Here is a 16808-nt window from a genome sequence, read left to right as displayed (position 1 = left end):
ATTTTAAGGCTAAGGGCTCTCTATAGGAGTGTCATATTTGTAAGTTATAGGGTTGTTTCATTGTGTTTATTGGTTTTTTTTTTTTTTTTTTTTTTTTTTTTTTTTTTTTTTTTTTGGTTTTTCGAGACAGGGTTTCTCTGTGTAGCTTTGCGCCTTTCCTGGAACTCGCTTTGGAGACCAGGCTGGCCTCGAACTCACAGAGATCCGCCTGGCTCTGCCTCCCGAGTGCTGGGATTAAAGGCGTGCGCCACCACCGCCCGGCGTGTTTATTGGTTTTTTATGAGTGGAAAAGAGAAAAATTAAATGTAGAAAGTAGAAAAACAGCTCTCTCTCAAGATTATCTTGAAGTGAATCTCAGATGTGTACTTCTAGAAAACGTTATTTATTTTGTAATTCTAAGATCAATGCCATCACTAGCCTCTCCCCAGCACAGACATCAGACAGAAATGGTAGCAAAGTACCCAGTAATCCCAGCACAGGAGACGGAGACAGGAGAGTTTGGAGGCCAGCCTGGGCTACTTAGAGAGTTTCAGGCCTGATGGGGATACATGGGAAAAGCTTAGCTGATTAAAAAATATATATGCATGCATATATTAAAATACATATATGCCCGCATGTATACATACGTGTCAGCCTAATCAACAATTCCCCAGCCTCATCAAATTTCTACTGTTTGTATTTTCCCCATTATTACACATTATATACTGTATTTTCTAGTCTCTTTGTTAAGTGGGCAGTAACAGGGCTGTTGCCTTCTGAGAGCCTGGGCCGCTCAGTGTACCCTTCAGTCAGAGCTTACCTTCCCATCCCCATTTTCACTGAACTTCTATTTCTCCCTTTTTGTTGATTTTTCTGAGGAAAGCAGGTCAACTGCTTTGAATCATTTCCCATAATACAGTCCTGATTTAATAATTGATGTGATGTCATGGGATACTCTATAAATTTGTTTTGCATTTAGCTTATTTTTTAAATTAATAAACTTATCTACAGTACCATGTGCAACATGTTTTGAAATACACAGATGTTGTGGAATGGCTACTCAAGCTATTTAATATGAGTTACCAACTTTTTATTTCACAATAAGAAAACTTAGAACCTACTCTCTTAGCAGTCTTCGGGAATGTAGCACACGGGTTGGGAGAAGGCTCAGTGCATTGCTCTAGCAGAGGACCAGAGTTCGTTCCCAGGCCCCACACTGGGTGGCTCATAACTGCCTGGAGCTCCAGCTCCAGAGATCCAGGATCCTCTTGCCTCCTTAGGCATCAGCATGGATGATCACACCCCCCCCACACACACAGATGCATAATTAAAATGAAAAAAGACTACAATACATTAGCTGGGTCTGTAAGTAACCTAGGAGGATTGTAAAGTCAAGATCTACCTGCGTTCAGTGGGCTCAAAGCTAGCCTGTCCCAAAATAAGTAAAAACTGGGCTGGGGATGTAGTTCAGTGGTAGAGGACTTGCCTAATATATGCACGCTTTGCATTCAGTCTCTAATACCAAACACACACACACACACACACACACACACACACACACACACTATTAAAAACACAAATGTAATTTAAATTAAAAACTAGGAAAAGGTGTTTAAAGGTAAAAGTATGACAGGATAAGAAGTTTCAAGCTAGTTCAAGTAAACAGGAAGATGGAAACACACGGGTGTCTAAGTATAGGTGAAGGCGCGGTTTCAGATGTTTTAATTTGTCGATCAATTTGGGGTCGGCCTGTGACAGATGCTCTTTCTAGGAACCGGCTAACTACCAAACACCAAAGTAAAACAAAAGCGAAGTATTGAGAACTTTCAACATTTTGAAAACCGTGCCACACTCTTTCCTTAGACAAGACCGTCAGCATCACTTAGACAGAGCCCACACCTGGAGAGACAAGACCGTCAGCATCACTTAGACAGAGCCCACACCTGGAGAGACAAGACCGTCAGCATCACTTAGACAGAGCCCACACCTGGAGAGTCAGTTGTGACCTTCTGAATCCTTTCACGATTGCTAGCTGGTGCCCCTGCTGCCACTTGAAGAAGAGGTGCTGAGAGCGAGCATCGGGCAGGCAGGCCTTGTGGTCCCGCATCAGGTCTTTGGTGATAAACTTGCAGTGACTGCCTGAGTTCAGGGTGGCGTACAGCAGGAACGGATCGTCCTCCGAGCTGCAGCAGACAGAGGGAAGGACAGTCAGCCACTCCGGGGGGCAGAGGGCTTTACAGCCCCCAGTTGCTTCTCTTCGGACTTTCCCTGGGGGTGCCTCCGATTTCTGGAGAGCGATCTGAGTGACCCTCATCAGGCACCCAGAGTCCTTAGTTGGTGACACCACCTAAAACACCGGAAAGCCAGGGGAGGGGCTGCTAATGCTCGAGACTTAGAAACTTTCAGGCCAGCTTCGGCTACAGGGTTGTGACCTTCTCCAAAAAACAAAAACAAAAACAAAAAAACCACCGAGGTTTTATGTGGAAGAAGATGAGTAATGTCAGAGCAGGGTCACATTTACATGGGGGTTATCAGGACTCACTACACTATGCTCTGTTTTATGTTTGAAAAGGTTTGTTTGGTACATTAATGAAGACCACAAGTTAACATTAAAAGTATAAGTATTTATATCCAGAGACATAGGAATCTAATGAATCAATCTTTATAACAGAGCTTAGACTTGCAGCAGACACATTAACTGCAGGCCGAGGTATAGGCCCCAAAGTAGGCACCAAGACCATTCCCAAGAGACTTCTGGGTTAGAGCACATGATTTACCCAGTTTCTTTCTATAAGAAAAATAACAATGATGATCGTAATGAACATACAGGCTTTCCATGAACTTGGTGCCGGATTTCCCGTGTTATGACTATTATCTCATTCACCCTCCACAACAACCTCATGAAGATTACATATGAAGTAATACCTTCCCAGGTGGGAGAGGCAGATCTGCGATCTGAAACAAGCCTACACTCCTGATGTTTACCCACACTGCCAGAGGGACATCAAGAAGATCAAGTCTTTTGTTCCTGAAGCAACGGAAATCCTTCTCTCGGCTTGAAAAAGTGGTTTGGTCTGGGATTTGAGAGAGAATTGGCCTCTCGCTTCATTCATCAAGAGCCATTTGACCCTTTCAAGAAGAAACTCTTCGTGGAAGCCTGACGAACGTTCGGGTTCTCACTTCTGAACTAGTGAGTCCTAGACTCAGGCCCGAGGCACACACTGCAGTGACAGCCAGGCAAGGCTGCAAATCAATGAGCACCGGCCGGCATAGGTAGGAAGACCTTGAGGACCCTGAGGGTGTGTATGTACGGTCCAGGATCTCCCACCTTCCTGCATAGCTGCTTTCTGTTTATGAACCACACACTATGGGACTAATCCTGTTCTCCACGTTCCTTGGGCTTCCTGGGAAGCTGTAGCTCCACGGCAGTTTTCTCTCTATTAGAGTAAATCCAGACCCTTTGTGAGGTCCTCTATAGTACGGTCTTTCCACAGCTCTGACTTCCCTTCCCCCTTGCTAGACAGGGTCTCATGTACCCCAGAATGGCCTCTGTACAGCAGAGGATGGCCTTGAACTCCTGATCTTCCTGCTTCCACCCCACAGGGCTGACATCACAGGTGGTACCACCGCAATTGGTTCCACGTGGGGCTGAGGATAGAACTCAGGCAAGTTTTCTACCAACTGAACTGCATCCCAGCCCCCAAAGATCCCTTCCTGGTCACTGTTCTAACCATCCACACTGGCCTTCTTACTTTACCAGTGTCCAGTTTACTCCTATGCCAGGACGTTGGATCTCTGCTACCCCCTGTATGAGGGATGAGCACTGTGAATCCATCCCACCTCTCCACTTCCCACAGCACTGATCACTGGTTACCGTGAGGCTGTCTGGTGGCTTGTTTCTGTAAGGACTAAAAGGGCAGGGGCTTAGTTGTCGTCACTAAGAACAAGCACTGTGTTCATACTTGTTGAGTGTCTGCTCGATGGTCAATTTAGGATTTTATGGCGTGTATTCTAAGTGCTAGCCTCACTCCTGACTCTCCTCCTTTTCTCCTTCAGGCTGATTTCCTCATCTATGTAGAAGTTTGCTCTACTGTAGACACTCTAGCTTTGTAAGCTGCCTCCAATCCATTTTTGTTTTTGTTTTAAATGAGGTTGCATGCACACAGGCAAGCATTCCACGTGACAGAACAGACAACTAATAAGTAGATGACCGGAACCCAGGCTAATTGACCTGTTCCCTCCAGTACTCACATGTTATCAGCAAAGAAACAGTGGGCTTGCCTCTGCACCTGCTCCATCTCGTCCTTTCTCCACCTGGAGCTTGGTGTGAGCATGTGCTTTCGGCCCAGGACCAGCAACTGCAGATTCTGCTGGGCTAGTTGGGAAACTACACCCAGGAGCTAGAAAACACCAAGAGCCAAGCACAAAAGTTCAAATAACTGGACAGATTCTTCTAGCTGTTCCTTCAGGTGAGTCTGAGTTCTGAGCAGGAAGAGAATAGCTCTTAATTTCCCATCTTTCAAAGCCTGAGGAAAATGATAAATTGATGTCTTCTTTGTTGCTGTTTAACAAGAGCTCTCAAGCAGCACAGGCTGGCTTCCAGCTATGAAGTCAAGGATGACCTTGAACATCTGACCCCCTCAAACCTCCACTTACCGAGCTCTGGGATCACAGGCATACACCGCCATGGTCAACTTGTAAATGGATGCCTACCCCCTGCCCAGATCGGGCTGCACTGGCTCCAGGTGTGGGTTTCTAAAGACAGACTAATGAAGCTGAACCCTTTAGAGCTCCTCGAGATAGTGATGGGACTCAGAATCACTGCCCCAATTTTGAAGCAAAAAATACCATATATATATTTTTAACAAATTTGTTTGTTTGGTTTGGCTTTTCAAGACAAGTTTCTCTATGTATCCCTGGCTGTCCTAGAACTTGCTCTGTAGACCAGGCTGGCTTTGAACTCAAAAGACCCGCCTGCTTCTGCCTCCCAAGTGCTGGGATTTAAGGCATGCATCACCACCGCCTAGCATCATTTTCAGTAATTTAAAAAAAAAATTATTTTTTATTTTTGTAATTACACTCATGATATTCATTAATTACACTCATGATATTAATTACATTTGTGGTATTCATTGATTGTAATCGCAGTATTCACTCAATAATTATATTTATGATATTCATTAATTACATTAATTGTATTGATTTATTACATCCATCATATTATGTCCTGATACTACTGTTCATTTGTAGGACTTTTCCATCACACAAAACAGAGATTCTGTACTTAGGAAATCATTGCTCTATATTCCTTTCTTTTCCATCTTGAGATAACATCTAATCTTTCTGTCTCTATGAATTTGTATATTCTATAGTAACACAATTCTATAGTATTTGTCCTTTTTTTGAATGTAAAAACATTTTATGTACAACTGCAGGAGAAATAAATACACAGATAGCTTGAACATAAAAACAGGTTATAATTCAAAAGTCCAGGGTTGTTTTAAATAGTAAAATATTTTCTCTGTAGAAAATAGTAAAAATGATAACATTTTCCCCAATATGCCCTTTTAAGCCAAATGATAGCTGAATTATACATAAATATTGATTAGATTCTGGGATACAGAAGAAACCTATCTTCATCTGTTCAGAGAGCTTTTTCCTTACGTTGTGTAAGTGAGATTCCTATTCATCTTCCCCTTCACTGTTTGATTTACAGCAGACATTTTTCTGTAGGCTAATCCATAATCTAAAAAGATTTTAGCCTCCCCTCATGAAAGTATTGCCAGAATTTTCTTTCATCAGCTTGATACAGTACAAATTCTTATCCTAATAGTGAAATGTTTCACTAAAGCTTGCCCAGTGATTGGGTAAAACCAAAACTTATTGTAAGGTTTCTCTATGTAGCCCTGGCTGTCCTGGAACTTGCTCTGTAGCCCAGGCTGGCCTTGAAGTCAAAGATCCGCCTGCCTCTGCCTCCCAAGTGCTGGGATTAAAGGCGTGAGTCACCACTGCCCGGCATTATTTTCAGTAATTTTTAAAAGTTTTTGAGACAGTGTTTCACTGTGTAGCTTTGGAGCCTGTCCTGGATCTCACTCTGTAGACCAGGCTGGTCTCAAACTCACAGAGATCCACCTGGCTCTGCCTCCCGAGTGCTGGGATTAAAGGCGTGCGCCACCACCGCCAGGCCAAGAATTCTTATTATTGTTACTGGTGGAGATTTGCCATAGTACACATGTGGAGGTCAGAGTACAACTTTGTGGGGTTGGTCCACTCCTTCTACTATTATGTGGGTCCTGGGGATTGAACTTGAGTCACTGAGGTGGTGTTTAGCTGAGTGTGGTAACACCTGCCTGTGATCCCAATACTCTGGAGTCTGAGGGAGGAGGATCACTAGTTTGAGGTTAACCTGAGCTACACAGCAAGATCCTGTCTAAAACAAAACTCCCAAACATAACAAAATGAGAAAGGATGGATGAGGTGCTGTTCCTACAGAGCACCAACGCTGTCTGCATGAAGCAGCTCCACACTGTCTGTACTGTGTATTTGTGTATCTGATGTTTACCCTGGGTTTTCGTTCCCTCTACTCTATTACTAATGTGATTTTAAAGTAGCCGGCTTTATTGCCCCCAACTACCAGTTCTAGGATGAAAACAAACGGATACTTGTCCACTGAGTGAGTTAATACACAAGCAAAGAAGATGCCCAGATCCTACATAATGGTGGAAGGCGAGGACCAACCCTGCAAAGTTGTCTTCTGACCTCCACACGTGAGCTGTGGCAAATCCCCCACCAGCAATAACAATAACTACAGTTCTTTTTTTTTTGGTTTTTCGAGACAGGGTTTCTCTGTGTAGCTTTGCGCCTTTCCTGGAACTCACTTGGTAGCCCAGGCTGGCCTCGAACTCACAGAGATCCGCCTGGCTCTGCCTCCCGAGTGCTGGGATTAAAGGCGTGCGCCACCACCGCCCGGCTATAGTTCTTTAAATTGTTTTAAAATATAATTTGTGCTTCAAAATTAGGGTAGTGACTTCTGTGTTTACTCAATAGTTAATTTTCTCTCTATGGAAAACATGGGCATTATCATAGTGTACAAAAATTTAAAGACATACTGTTTCTAGTGAGACATTAACTATATTTTCCTTACTTGCCTATTAAGCCTAGGAAAAGATAAGTTCTGACTGTACACATATTTGATGGTTAATAAACACGTTTGATTAGTTGAGGAATATGCCCAACATTGGGAGCCAAGCATGTCAGTCCATGCCTGTAACCCCAGTACTTAGCAAACTGAGGCAGTTCAAGTCCAGACTGGACTATGTCAGTCTCAGGCCAGCTTGGGTTATAACAAAAGACCCCATATCACAAAACTAACAGCAACAATAATGATGATCGTAAACAAAAAAGTATGATTCATGACTTTGAATATCTTTAAAGACATTAAAAGTGCCTTTCTTTTAGAATGTACTCATTCCTGGTGTATGTGTGTGTGTGTGTGTGTGTGTGTGTGTGTGTGTGTGTGTGAGTGTGTGTGTGTATGTGACAGTACAAAGCTCAGAGGACAACTTGCAAGAGGTGATTCTCTTTTTCCACCATGTGTGTGCCAGGGATTGAACTCAGGTTATTAGGTGTAGGTGGCATCTCTGGGGTCCTCCATTTCTTTAAAACCACTGAAATTACAGATTATTTTCTATGAACACAGATTCAAAGTGGAAACTGGACCCACTAACAGGGATGACAATTACTTAAAAAATTTGCAAAAAAAATCACCATAAAGTTATTATAAAAATAAATAAAAAATGTTAAAGCACATGTTAAAGCCAAGAATGGTGCTTCACACTTATAATCCTCAGTATTTCAGACCCTGAGGCAGGAGGTTCTTCAATTCCAGGCCAGCCAGCCCCAGCAACTCAGGAAGAGCCTGTCTCAAGTACGACACAGGGCACGTTGGCTTGGTGGTGGAGCGCCTGTCGGTCAACACGAGCTCCATGGGTCAGTCCTCAGCACCACAATCCAACAACACAACCCCACACCGCTGACTCTGGTTTTCAACTTTCCGTGTAGCTAGGAAGACATGGTCTAAAGAAAAACACAACTGAGTTTCAGATGTTCTCTTACTCAGATAAACACCCCCAGTTCACTAAGGAAGAAATTAATAAGGAAAAAGAGAAACCCATAGGTTCAACTACTCTGGGACACCACCTTGTGCTGGAGAGGTCGCTAACAATTTTTTGAAAGTAATGAAAATAAGAGAATAAAGACTGTTTTTTGGCTTTGTTTTTTAAAAGATGACTGGGTAGCAAAGGTAACTGACAATGTAGATGGTCTGGCTATGAAAAGCCTCTGGAGTAAATTGCAAGCTGGACCTAGTGTGCTGGCTCAAAGTCATGGGCATACTCAGAATAGCCAAAAAAAAAAAAAAAAAAAAAAAATGAAATTTAACTTAATTGTATGCTCCATCAAAAATAAAACTAAGTCCAGTGTGATGGTGCAGGCCTGCACTCAAGAAACGGAGGCACGAGTATGGTAGTTCCAGGCCAGCCTGAGCTACACAGACAGACCTTGTCTCAAAAATCAAAACAATCAGATCAACCTGGGACTGGATTTGGAGCTGTGTATCATCATTAATTACTATACATGTCTGAATACAGCACTGTCTCCAGGCCGTATTAGAATAGCTAGCGAGGGGACGGGGGTGGGGGGGGTGGGGTGGAGGGGGTGGGGGTGGGGCAAGGTGACAAAGACCCGGAACAACTGGGAGGAGGGACACAGCCACACCCAAGTGACACAGAGGCACAAGTGGGGCTATTTGGGGAGGAAGGGGAGGAGCGGGAAGTGGAAAAAGGAGGTGATGTGGGGGACGGATATGAGCAAAGTGTACAAAAATGTCCTAAAGAAACCCGTTATTTTGTATGCTTACTAAAATAAATTAATAATAATAATAATAATAATACTATAATAAGAGGAGGAGGAGGAGGAGCAGGAGGGGCTGGAGGGTTATATGGCAAGGCAGCCAGGAACACTTGCTGCTTTACTGAGGACCTGAGCTGGGTTTCCGCCTCCATGTCAGGTGGTTCCCAACAACCTGCTACTCCAGATCTAGGGAATCCCATCTGCTCGCTCTCTCTCTCTCTCTCTCTCTCTCTCTCTCCTCTCTCTCTCTCTCTCTCACACACACACACACACACACACACACACACACACACACACACACACATTTTAAAAAGACAAGGCCTCATGTAGCTCAGGTCAGCCTCAAACTTGCTCTGTAGCCGATGCACACTGTAAGCAGAATGAACACTAAGAAGGCTACACCAGCTGGGTGTGGTGGCTCACCCTGGGGGGCAGAGGCAAGTGGAGCTCTGTGAGTTCCAGGCTGGCCACAGCTACACAGGGAGACCCTGTCTCAAAACCACCACCATTACCACCAACAAAACCCAACCACCTAACCAAGCAACCAAACAAACAAACAAAAAAACCCAAACCAAACTAAACCAAGAAAACCCATAGGGGCTGGTAGAGCTGAGGCTTTTATCAATTCTGTATGTTAAAAACAAAATAACCCAAATTTTAAGTTAAGAGGAACTCACTTCTGATTCTGGGTTTGTTTTCTATGATCCCTACCGTTTCACCATGGTCCGTAAGACACTGAAGGATAACCCTATGAAACACCAGAAGAGTGAGAACAGACTGAAGGCCAGCAGGGGGTGTAAGTACCTCCCAGCCTGGCTTCCACCTCCATGTGTTTTACTGCCTGTAGAAACGGATACTAGATTTAAAAAAACCAAGAACCTTATAAATCACATACCTACTTTGGGCATAAAACTAATTAAAAATAATTTCTGAGTGCAGGCACAAATCCTAGTGGCAGGACTTCGTGTGTTAGAAATGACTGAGTAGGGAAATTCAGGAATAGAAAAGCGGGGGATGGGGATGGGGGAGCAAAGGTCAAGATGTCTGAGTATTCTAAATGGCCAGTGTAGTTTCTGTCCATGTTCTTTTTTTTTTTTTGGTTTTTTTTCGAGCAGGGTTTCTCTGTGTAGCTTTGCGCCTTTCCTGGAACTAACTCTGTAGCCCAGGCTGGCCTCGAATTCACAGAGATCCACTCTGGCTCTGCCTCCCGAGTGCTGGGATTAAAGGCGAGTGCCACCACCGCCCGGCTCCATGTTCTTTTAAAAAATAATTTTATTAAACTGGGCGGTGGTGGTGCACACCTTTAATCCCAGCACTCAGGAGGCCGAGGCAGGAGGATCTCTGAGTTTGAGGCCAGCCTGGTCTACAGAGTTGCAGAGAAACCCCATCTGGATACAACAACAAGGAAAAGTCCATGCCTGCATGTGTGCGTGCGAGTGTATGTGTGTGTCCATGCCTGCATGTGTGCGTGTGCGTGTGTATGTGTGTGTCCATGCCTGCATGTGTGCGTGTGTATGTGTGTATCCATGCCTGCATGTATGCGTGTGTGCATGTGTGTGTGTCCATGCCTGCATGTATGCGTGTGTGCGTGTGTATGTGTGTCCATGCCTGCATGTGTGCGTGTGTGCATGTGTATGTGTGTGTCCATGCCTGCATGTGTGCGTGTGTATGTGTCCATGCCTGCATGTGTGCGTGTGTATGTGTGTCCATGCCTGCATGTATGCGTGTGTGCGTGTGTATGTGTGTCCATGCCTGCATGTGTGCACGTGTATGTGTGTGTCCATGCCTGCATGTGTGCGTGTGTGCGTGTGTATGTGTGTGTCCATGCCTGCCCGTGTGCGTGTGTGTGTCCATGCCTGCATGTATGCGTGTGTATGTGTGTGTCCATGCCTGCATGTGTGCGTGTGTCCATGCCTGCATGTGTGCGTGTGTATGTGTGTGCACATGCAGGGACAACTGTGGGAGCACGCTCTCTCTTTCCATCATGTGGGTCCCAGGGACTGAACGCAGGTAACCAGGCTTAGTGGAGATTCCCCAATGAGTCATCTCACAGGCCTCTTTTAACTTCTTTTGACTTCCCTCTCTGCAGGTTCTTCTACTTCCTGGGGTTGTATGGACTGTAGATCTTCAAAACCTCTAAAGCCTTTGGGATCTGCTATCTGCAGAAAATCACATCAGATCCTCAGCAAGATAACAATATACATTCCACATACAATATTCATTACTCAGCCAGGCATGTGGGACACACTTGTAATCCCGGCATTGGTAAGTAGAGGCAGAAAGACCTTGAGTTCTAGGCTAGCCTGAGTTACCTTGTTTTTTTTTTTTTTTTAAAAAAAAAAGGTTTCAAAAGGCATGATGGCCCAAGCCTGTAATCCCAGCACTTGGGAGACTGAGATAGGAGGATCTCAAATTTGAGGCTATCCTGTGCTAAAAGGTGAGTTTGAAACTAGCCCAGTCTGTGTTTGAAGACTCTGCCTCAAAACAAAATAAAAATTAGGATTAAAAAAACCAAAGCTGCATACATGCAATTGCTCAGTAACTTTCTTCTCTGGTGTTTATCTTCCCTGATTTCCCCTGGGCCCCCAGTCCTAGATGGACTGAGCCTAGGTTCGTGTGCGTGCTAGGCAAGTTCTGTACTGCTGAGATATATACCCAGGGCTCTTTTTAAAACATTCCAGACAGGGTCTCAGTTGCTTATGCTGGCCTTGAATTTATCCTTGGCAAGGCTTGAATTTCCATCTTTCTGCCTTGGCCTCGGAGTAGCTGGAACTAAAGACCTTTGCCTGTGTAACCAGGCCCAACTTCCTTTTCCTCTTGTAGTTAGAGAAATGTGGCTGTCCTCACAGAATTTTCCACATTCAAATACTGCTGATTCTATCCCTCTGGTATCAGGACGGATAGTCTCCAACCTGATATTTTTTCTAAAAATTGGTGGCTGGATCTAGAGACGAGTTTGGATGCACAGTATGTAACTTTGCACCATGCCTGTCCGCATGCGTGGGCATTTCAAAGCATGGTCTTGAAGACAGGACAGTTTGTTCAGCGGCATTACCGAGAAGCTTCCCGGTAAGTTCCGAGGCAAACACTGTTGGGGTGCAGATCTAAGGGCGGTTATCTCCCAACCTTACGGACATTGCTGCTACATTACTAAGACAATGTAATAGCCACTAGGAGGGAGTACAGGGGAAGTCGCTTCAGTCACACTCAGGGAGAGCAATGTGGTCAGGGATATTTCCACAGAGCAAGCGGCAGATAGCACAGCTGAGCCTCCAGATGAATTACCCAGACAAGGAATGGGGTTTTCCAGGGACAAGGAGCAGCATGTTCAAAAGATCATCAGCATGCTGAGTTCGAGGAAATGTGAGAGTCAAATTCAGCTCAGGCAGAGGTTCAGGGAGATGACAAGGAGAATGTCTAAAATGAGGCGGGAAATGGAGGCACAGGTCACAACCCTAGGGGTCTTTTCCTGCCTGAAAGCAGTGGGAGGAGATGAAAGGATTTAAAAGAGAGACTGCCACTGTAGACGCCAAGATTCTGGACTACAGGAAGCCTGCACCAGAATGGGGGCTTATTAGGAGGGAACAGCAAGGTGAACGTAGGCACAGATGGAGAAGGGCACCTTCAGGGCCGGAAAAGCAGAGCTGGACAGTCACTGACTGGAGGTGGGAATATAATAAAGAGGACAAATCAAGCAAGACTCGGACCACTGGTAGACGGTGGTTCCCAAGCAGGGTCTGGAGAGGAGGAACCTTTGCTCTTCCTGGTAGGAGGTGTCTGGTAGGCAGCCAATAGGAAGCTTTAGACTTGGGATCAGATGGGGACTGTAGTGGGGGGAGCCATCATGGAACAGGATGAGAACCTAAAAGGAAAGAGAGTAGAGGAATACTGGAAAATACAGAAAGAGAAGAGGAGAGGAGAGGAGAGGGAGAGAGAGAGAGAGAGAGAGAGAGAGAGAGAGAGAGAGAGAGAGAGAGAGAGAGAGAGAGAGGTCAACAGGAAGAGCCTGAGTCGATGCTGCGGAGGCACCATGTAAGGACCGAGATATGGCCTGCAAATGCATATAATCGATTTGATGGTCCCATAGCACACAGTGCTGAGAGGCCAGTTGCTTCCCTAGACCCTGTATAAGACTGTTTTTTGTTGTTTTCAGTTTTGAGCACAACACATGTAGATTTAAGGAAAGGTGAGGAAGAACCCTCCCCAGGAGTAGGCAGGGCTCTGAGGAAGGAATACCCCAAGACTGCTTTGTGTAGACACTGTCCTAAAAGCAGAGCTCTGTTTTGCTTAGCAAACAATTAGTTCTGCTCTTCACTCAGACCAAGTGGTGTAGCCTCTTCAAAACCCAGCTATACATGCACACACACATGCAGGCACACACACACACACCTGCCTTAAGACAAAAGAGACTTAAGGATATTTGATCAGAAGAAGTACGTAGCAAGGGTAGACGCTGAAGACAGCAGGCAAATACTTGCTGGAAGAAGCTTCCTGAGAAAGAATCTAGAGATAGGGAGAGAACGCCTCTTGCACTAACTTGGAGGGAGCATTAGGAAGGGCTGAACCCAGGAAAGACAACGTGTGTGTGTTGCATGTGTAGAAAAGTGGCCCTTCCTCCTGATAGCTCTTTTCTGTGGCCTGGACATAGGAATTTCTACATAGCTGCAGATATGATAACCAAGCGCAGAGAGCAGGACGGATAAGGCCCAGGTGGGGTTAGAGGCCAGCAATGCCTACAGCCACAGGCATCCTCCCTGTGTGAGAACACAGGGCACTGGAAGGTGGTCAGAGGGCAGTGAGCTTCTGCTTCCACATTACCGTCTGGAGAAAGGTGCTTTTAGGTGGAATTACAATTGAAGCATCCGTTGCCCATGATCACGCTTTAATAGGAGCAACTGAGCACACCCCAAATTTCTATCTGCACACGACTGGTGGTTCGGGGTTCTGGTCCCAGAATTCCAAATTCCTTTTTTATTTTTTTGCTGAGATCTCTTTACTTGCAAAATGAATAAAGTACCTTCTACTTATTCATCTCCTCCCCTCCATTAACCTTGTGTTACAAAAATTTATCATGTTGCCGGGCAGTGATCCCTGCACTCGGGTGGCAGTGGCAGGCGGATCTCTGTGAGTTAGAGGCCAGCTTGGTCTACAGAGGAATTACAGTATAGCCAGAACTGTTACACAGAAAAGCCCTGTCTCAAAAACAAAACAACAACAAAAAATGTCACCAACGACAAAAATGTAAAGTTACACCATTTACACAAAATTTCTTCATATGTAAAGATGAAACAGTCTTTCATAATTTTTACTACCTCTAATGGCAATTTATGAAGGAAATCAAGAGTGTTTTCTCATTTCAGAATGAGGAAGTAAAAAGAGATACGGTACTGATTCAGAATGTTCCTGTGTGGTAATGTAGAGGAAGGGTATTTTTGTATTTATGTATTTATCATTTTTATGCATGTGTGTGCATGCATGAATTTATGTGCACCACAACCATGGAGAAGCCTGTGGAAGCCAGAAGAGGGTTTTGGATTCCATGTAACTGGAGTTAAAGGCAGTTGTGAGCTGCCACATGGGTACTGGGAACACAACAGAGAAGTGCTCGTGACTGCTGAGCCATCTCTCCAGCCCTAAAGGATCTTAAAACTACTTGGCTCTCAGGGAAAGTTCTCTCTGACAACGTTACCTCGTTTTAGTGGCTTTGTGAAGCAACCGGCATGCATCTGATGAAGCGGTGCCGCGAGGCCACGTGCTAATGCTGAACGAAGTCGCCTGAAGGGTTCTCTCCTTCATGAATTGGTGAGGGAGCCGAGGGAAGCTGCACTTCACGTCAGTTTTAGTTAGGAGGCGCACTCCAATTCCACCTATCTCGTCAGGGTCCAGTGTCCCTTGGATAATGTATTCAGTAGCGTTCCCTAGGAGTTCCTGCTGACTGCTACTCCACTGTGACATGGAGGCTTGTAAATAGCTCTTTAAGAATCATGAACTCAGTAGTTTTCTCTTTCTTTACAGAACCTGGGGTGGAAGGGAAGCTGGGTTAAGTGGAAACTACCCTCACCAAAAATGGCCTGCAGCCATTATTAGTGCAAACTGGGACTGGGTGTAGAGTTTGAGGATCAAGGCACCAAGTAATTGGCAGACCTAAGCCCTCTCTTCCTCACTTTCTTCTTTCTTTCTTTCTTTCTTTCTTTCTTTCTTTCTTTCTTTCCTTCCTTCCTTCCTTCCTTCCTTCCTTCCTTCCTTCCTTCCTTCCTTCCTTCCTTCCTTCCTTCCTTTCGAGATTATACCTAAGCTTTTGAAGGTCTTGTTTTCCCACATAAAACCATGAGAATGTGCACACCAAGGAGGATGTAACAGGATATAGTCTGTGACCTGCCTCTCCTTTACACTGTAGCTCAGAGCTTGAGCTGTAAGAGGCAAGTAAACTAATTTTAAATAGAACCCACTGTTAAGGAGTATGTCTTAGTTATTTATAAAAGGAGACATTTAAAGCACCATAAACAACAGAGTTCTTAGAGTAACCACGAATAGCCTACAGACACTTCCAACATAAAGGAATACCACTTTCTAACGCAGCCACACAGTCTTTTGGGAGACTAAGGCCAGGGATGCTTCACCGCCTTGTGTGTGGTGGCTTCACTGCCGACAACCCCATGGTGCCGTGGCTGATGGCACCGAGCAGTGGCAGCCTGGCTGGGGTGGGTTTCCATTCAAATCGGGGTAGATTTCAGGGTATTTCGATAAGTCAGATGAGAGAATAAAAGTAAGTAGACTCTTATGTGCAGTTGTTCATTTTGATAACCATTTCTCACAAACTAAGACATTTCAGAGACAGGAAAATGAAGAATTCTCGTGGCAGTGCAAGGCCACAAACATGCTGGGAATTGATGCTCTGCCCGCTCTCATTGCTCACAGCAGGGAAGACAGGGAAGCCGTAGCTTACACCAGCATGCAAGCATGCGGTGCTCCACACGGGGCTGTGCCCCTGTTACCTTCTGCAGGGTATCCTCCTCCGTCACGGCCCTGGCCTGATTCTCCCTTTTCTGCCGAGGTAAGTCTCGGGAGGAGAATGCTTGAGACAATGACTCTACTTCTCAAGTGACTGCCATGTTCAGCATTTTTCTGTGCAACTGTTGAAAACACCAGCATGGAAAAAAGTACAGGAAACCTTCTAAAATTGTGGCTTGAGGTTTCTGGTCTCCAATATTCATATCAGGTTTTTGTTTGCCTGCTGTTTAGCTGATGCCTCAGTTTTACCACTGACAGTAGGTGTTTGCAGACAGGAGAATGACTTTTTTTTTTAAAGGAAGATTAATAATTCTGTTTTGTTGAAACTTTCCAAACTGTACATGCCATGGAAGAGAGACTAGCACTCGATGACAGTGGGAGTATTGGAAGATGAGAAGCAGAAGGCGGGTCAAGCAGGAAGAGGGGAGCCTTCGGGGAGTGGGTCATGCAAACTCCATGAGCTTGGATGTTGGGTGGGAAGCCAGGGTAGAGGGCGAGGCTGAACGGAGGCAGAGTCCTACCTCCATCTCTCTGTGCAAATTTAAAGTTACTCAGAGACCGACTCCGTACAGCTCCAAACGCCTCGGGAGAATGTATGTACACGACATTCTATTACCTCATTCTGATGTCACCCTGATCCCACTGCTTTAAGACTCACCCCTTAGCCTGCGTTTGTCAGTCTTCGGCATTTTAGGGAGATTTCAATGACCTCATCTTGTCCTCAGTTAATGAAACTATTCTACTGAGGAAGAGAAAAGCCATTCCTGCCTCGGGCACATCCTGTCCAGTGTGGGATGTGTTTCCTGAACACCACTGTCTGCTCTGCTGCTCCTAGCACCCACACGGCCATCTAACCTTTGAGAAATGATCAAATCGTCGGCCTGGGTGGATCCCCAGCCTGGAGACCC

General features: G+C 45.1%; 1 protein-coding gene across 2 annotated transcripts in view; it reads right to left on the bottom strand.

Annotated features, from left to right (window-relative positions):
* Positions 1–16808, bottom strand: part of Prorp (protein only RNase P catalytic subunit) — a 116704-nt gene that overhangs the window by 12134 nt on the left and 87762 nt on the right. For both annotated transcript variants that reach the window (XM_052738537.1, XM_052738535.1), the window contains 2 exons: positions 4231–4379; positions 1967–2162 (listed from right to left, as the gene is read on the bottom strand). In XM_052738537.1, the coding sequence (XP_052594497.1) occupies positions 1967–2162; positions 4231–4379 (345 nt within the window). The remainder of the gene's footprint in view (positions 1–1966; positions 2163–4230; positions 4380–16808) is intronic.

This window comes from Peromyscus californicus, unplaced genomic scaffold (genome assembly GCF_007827085.1).
Source record: "Peromyscus californicus insignis strain IS unplaced genomic scaffold, ASM782708v3 Scaffold_15__1_contigs__length_86483966, whole genome shotgun sequence".
NCBI lineage: Eukaryota > Metazoa > Chordata > Mammalia > Rodentia > Cricetidae > Peromyscus > Peromyscus californicus.
The sequence above is the reverse complement of the archived record's forward strand: the minus strand, read 5'-3'. Positions and strand labels throughout refer to the sequence as shown.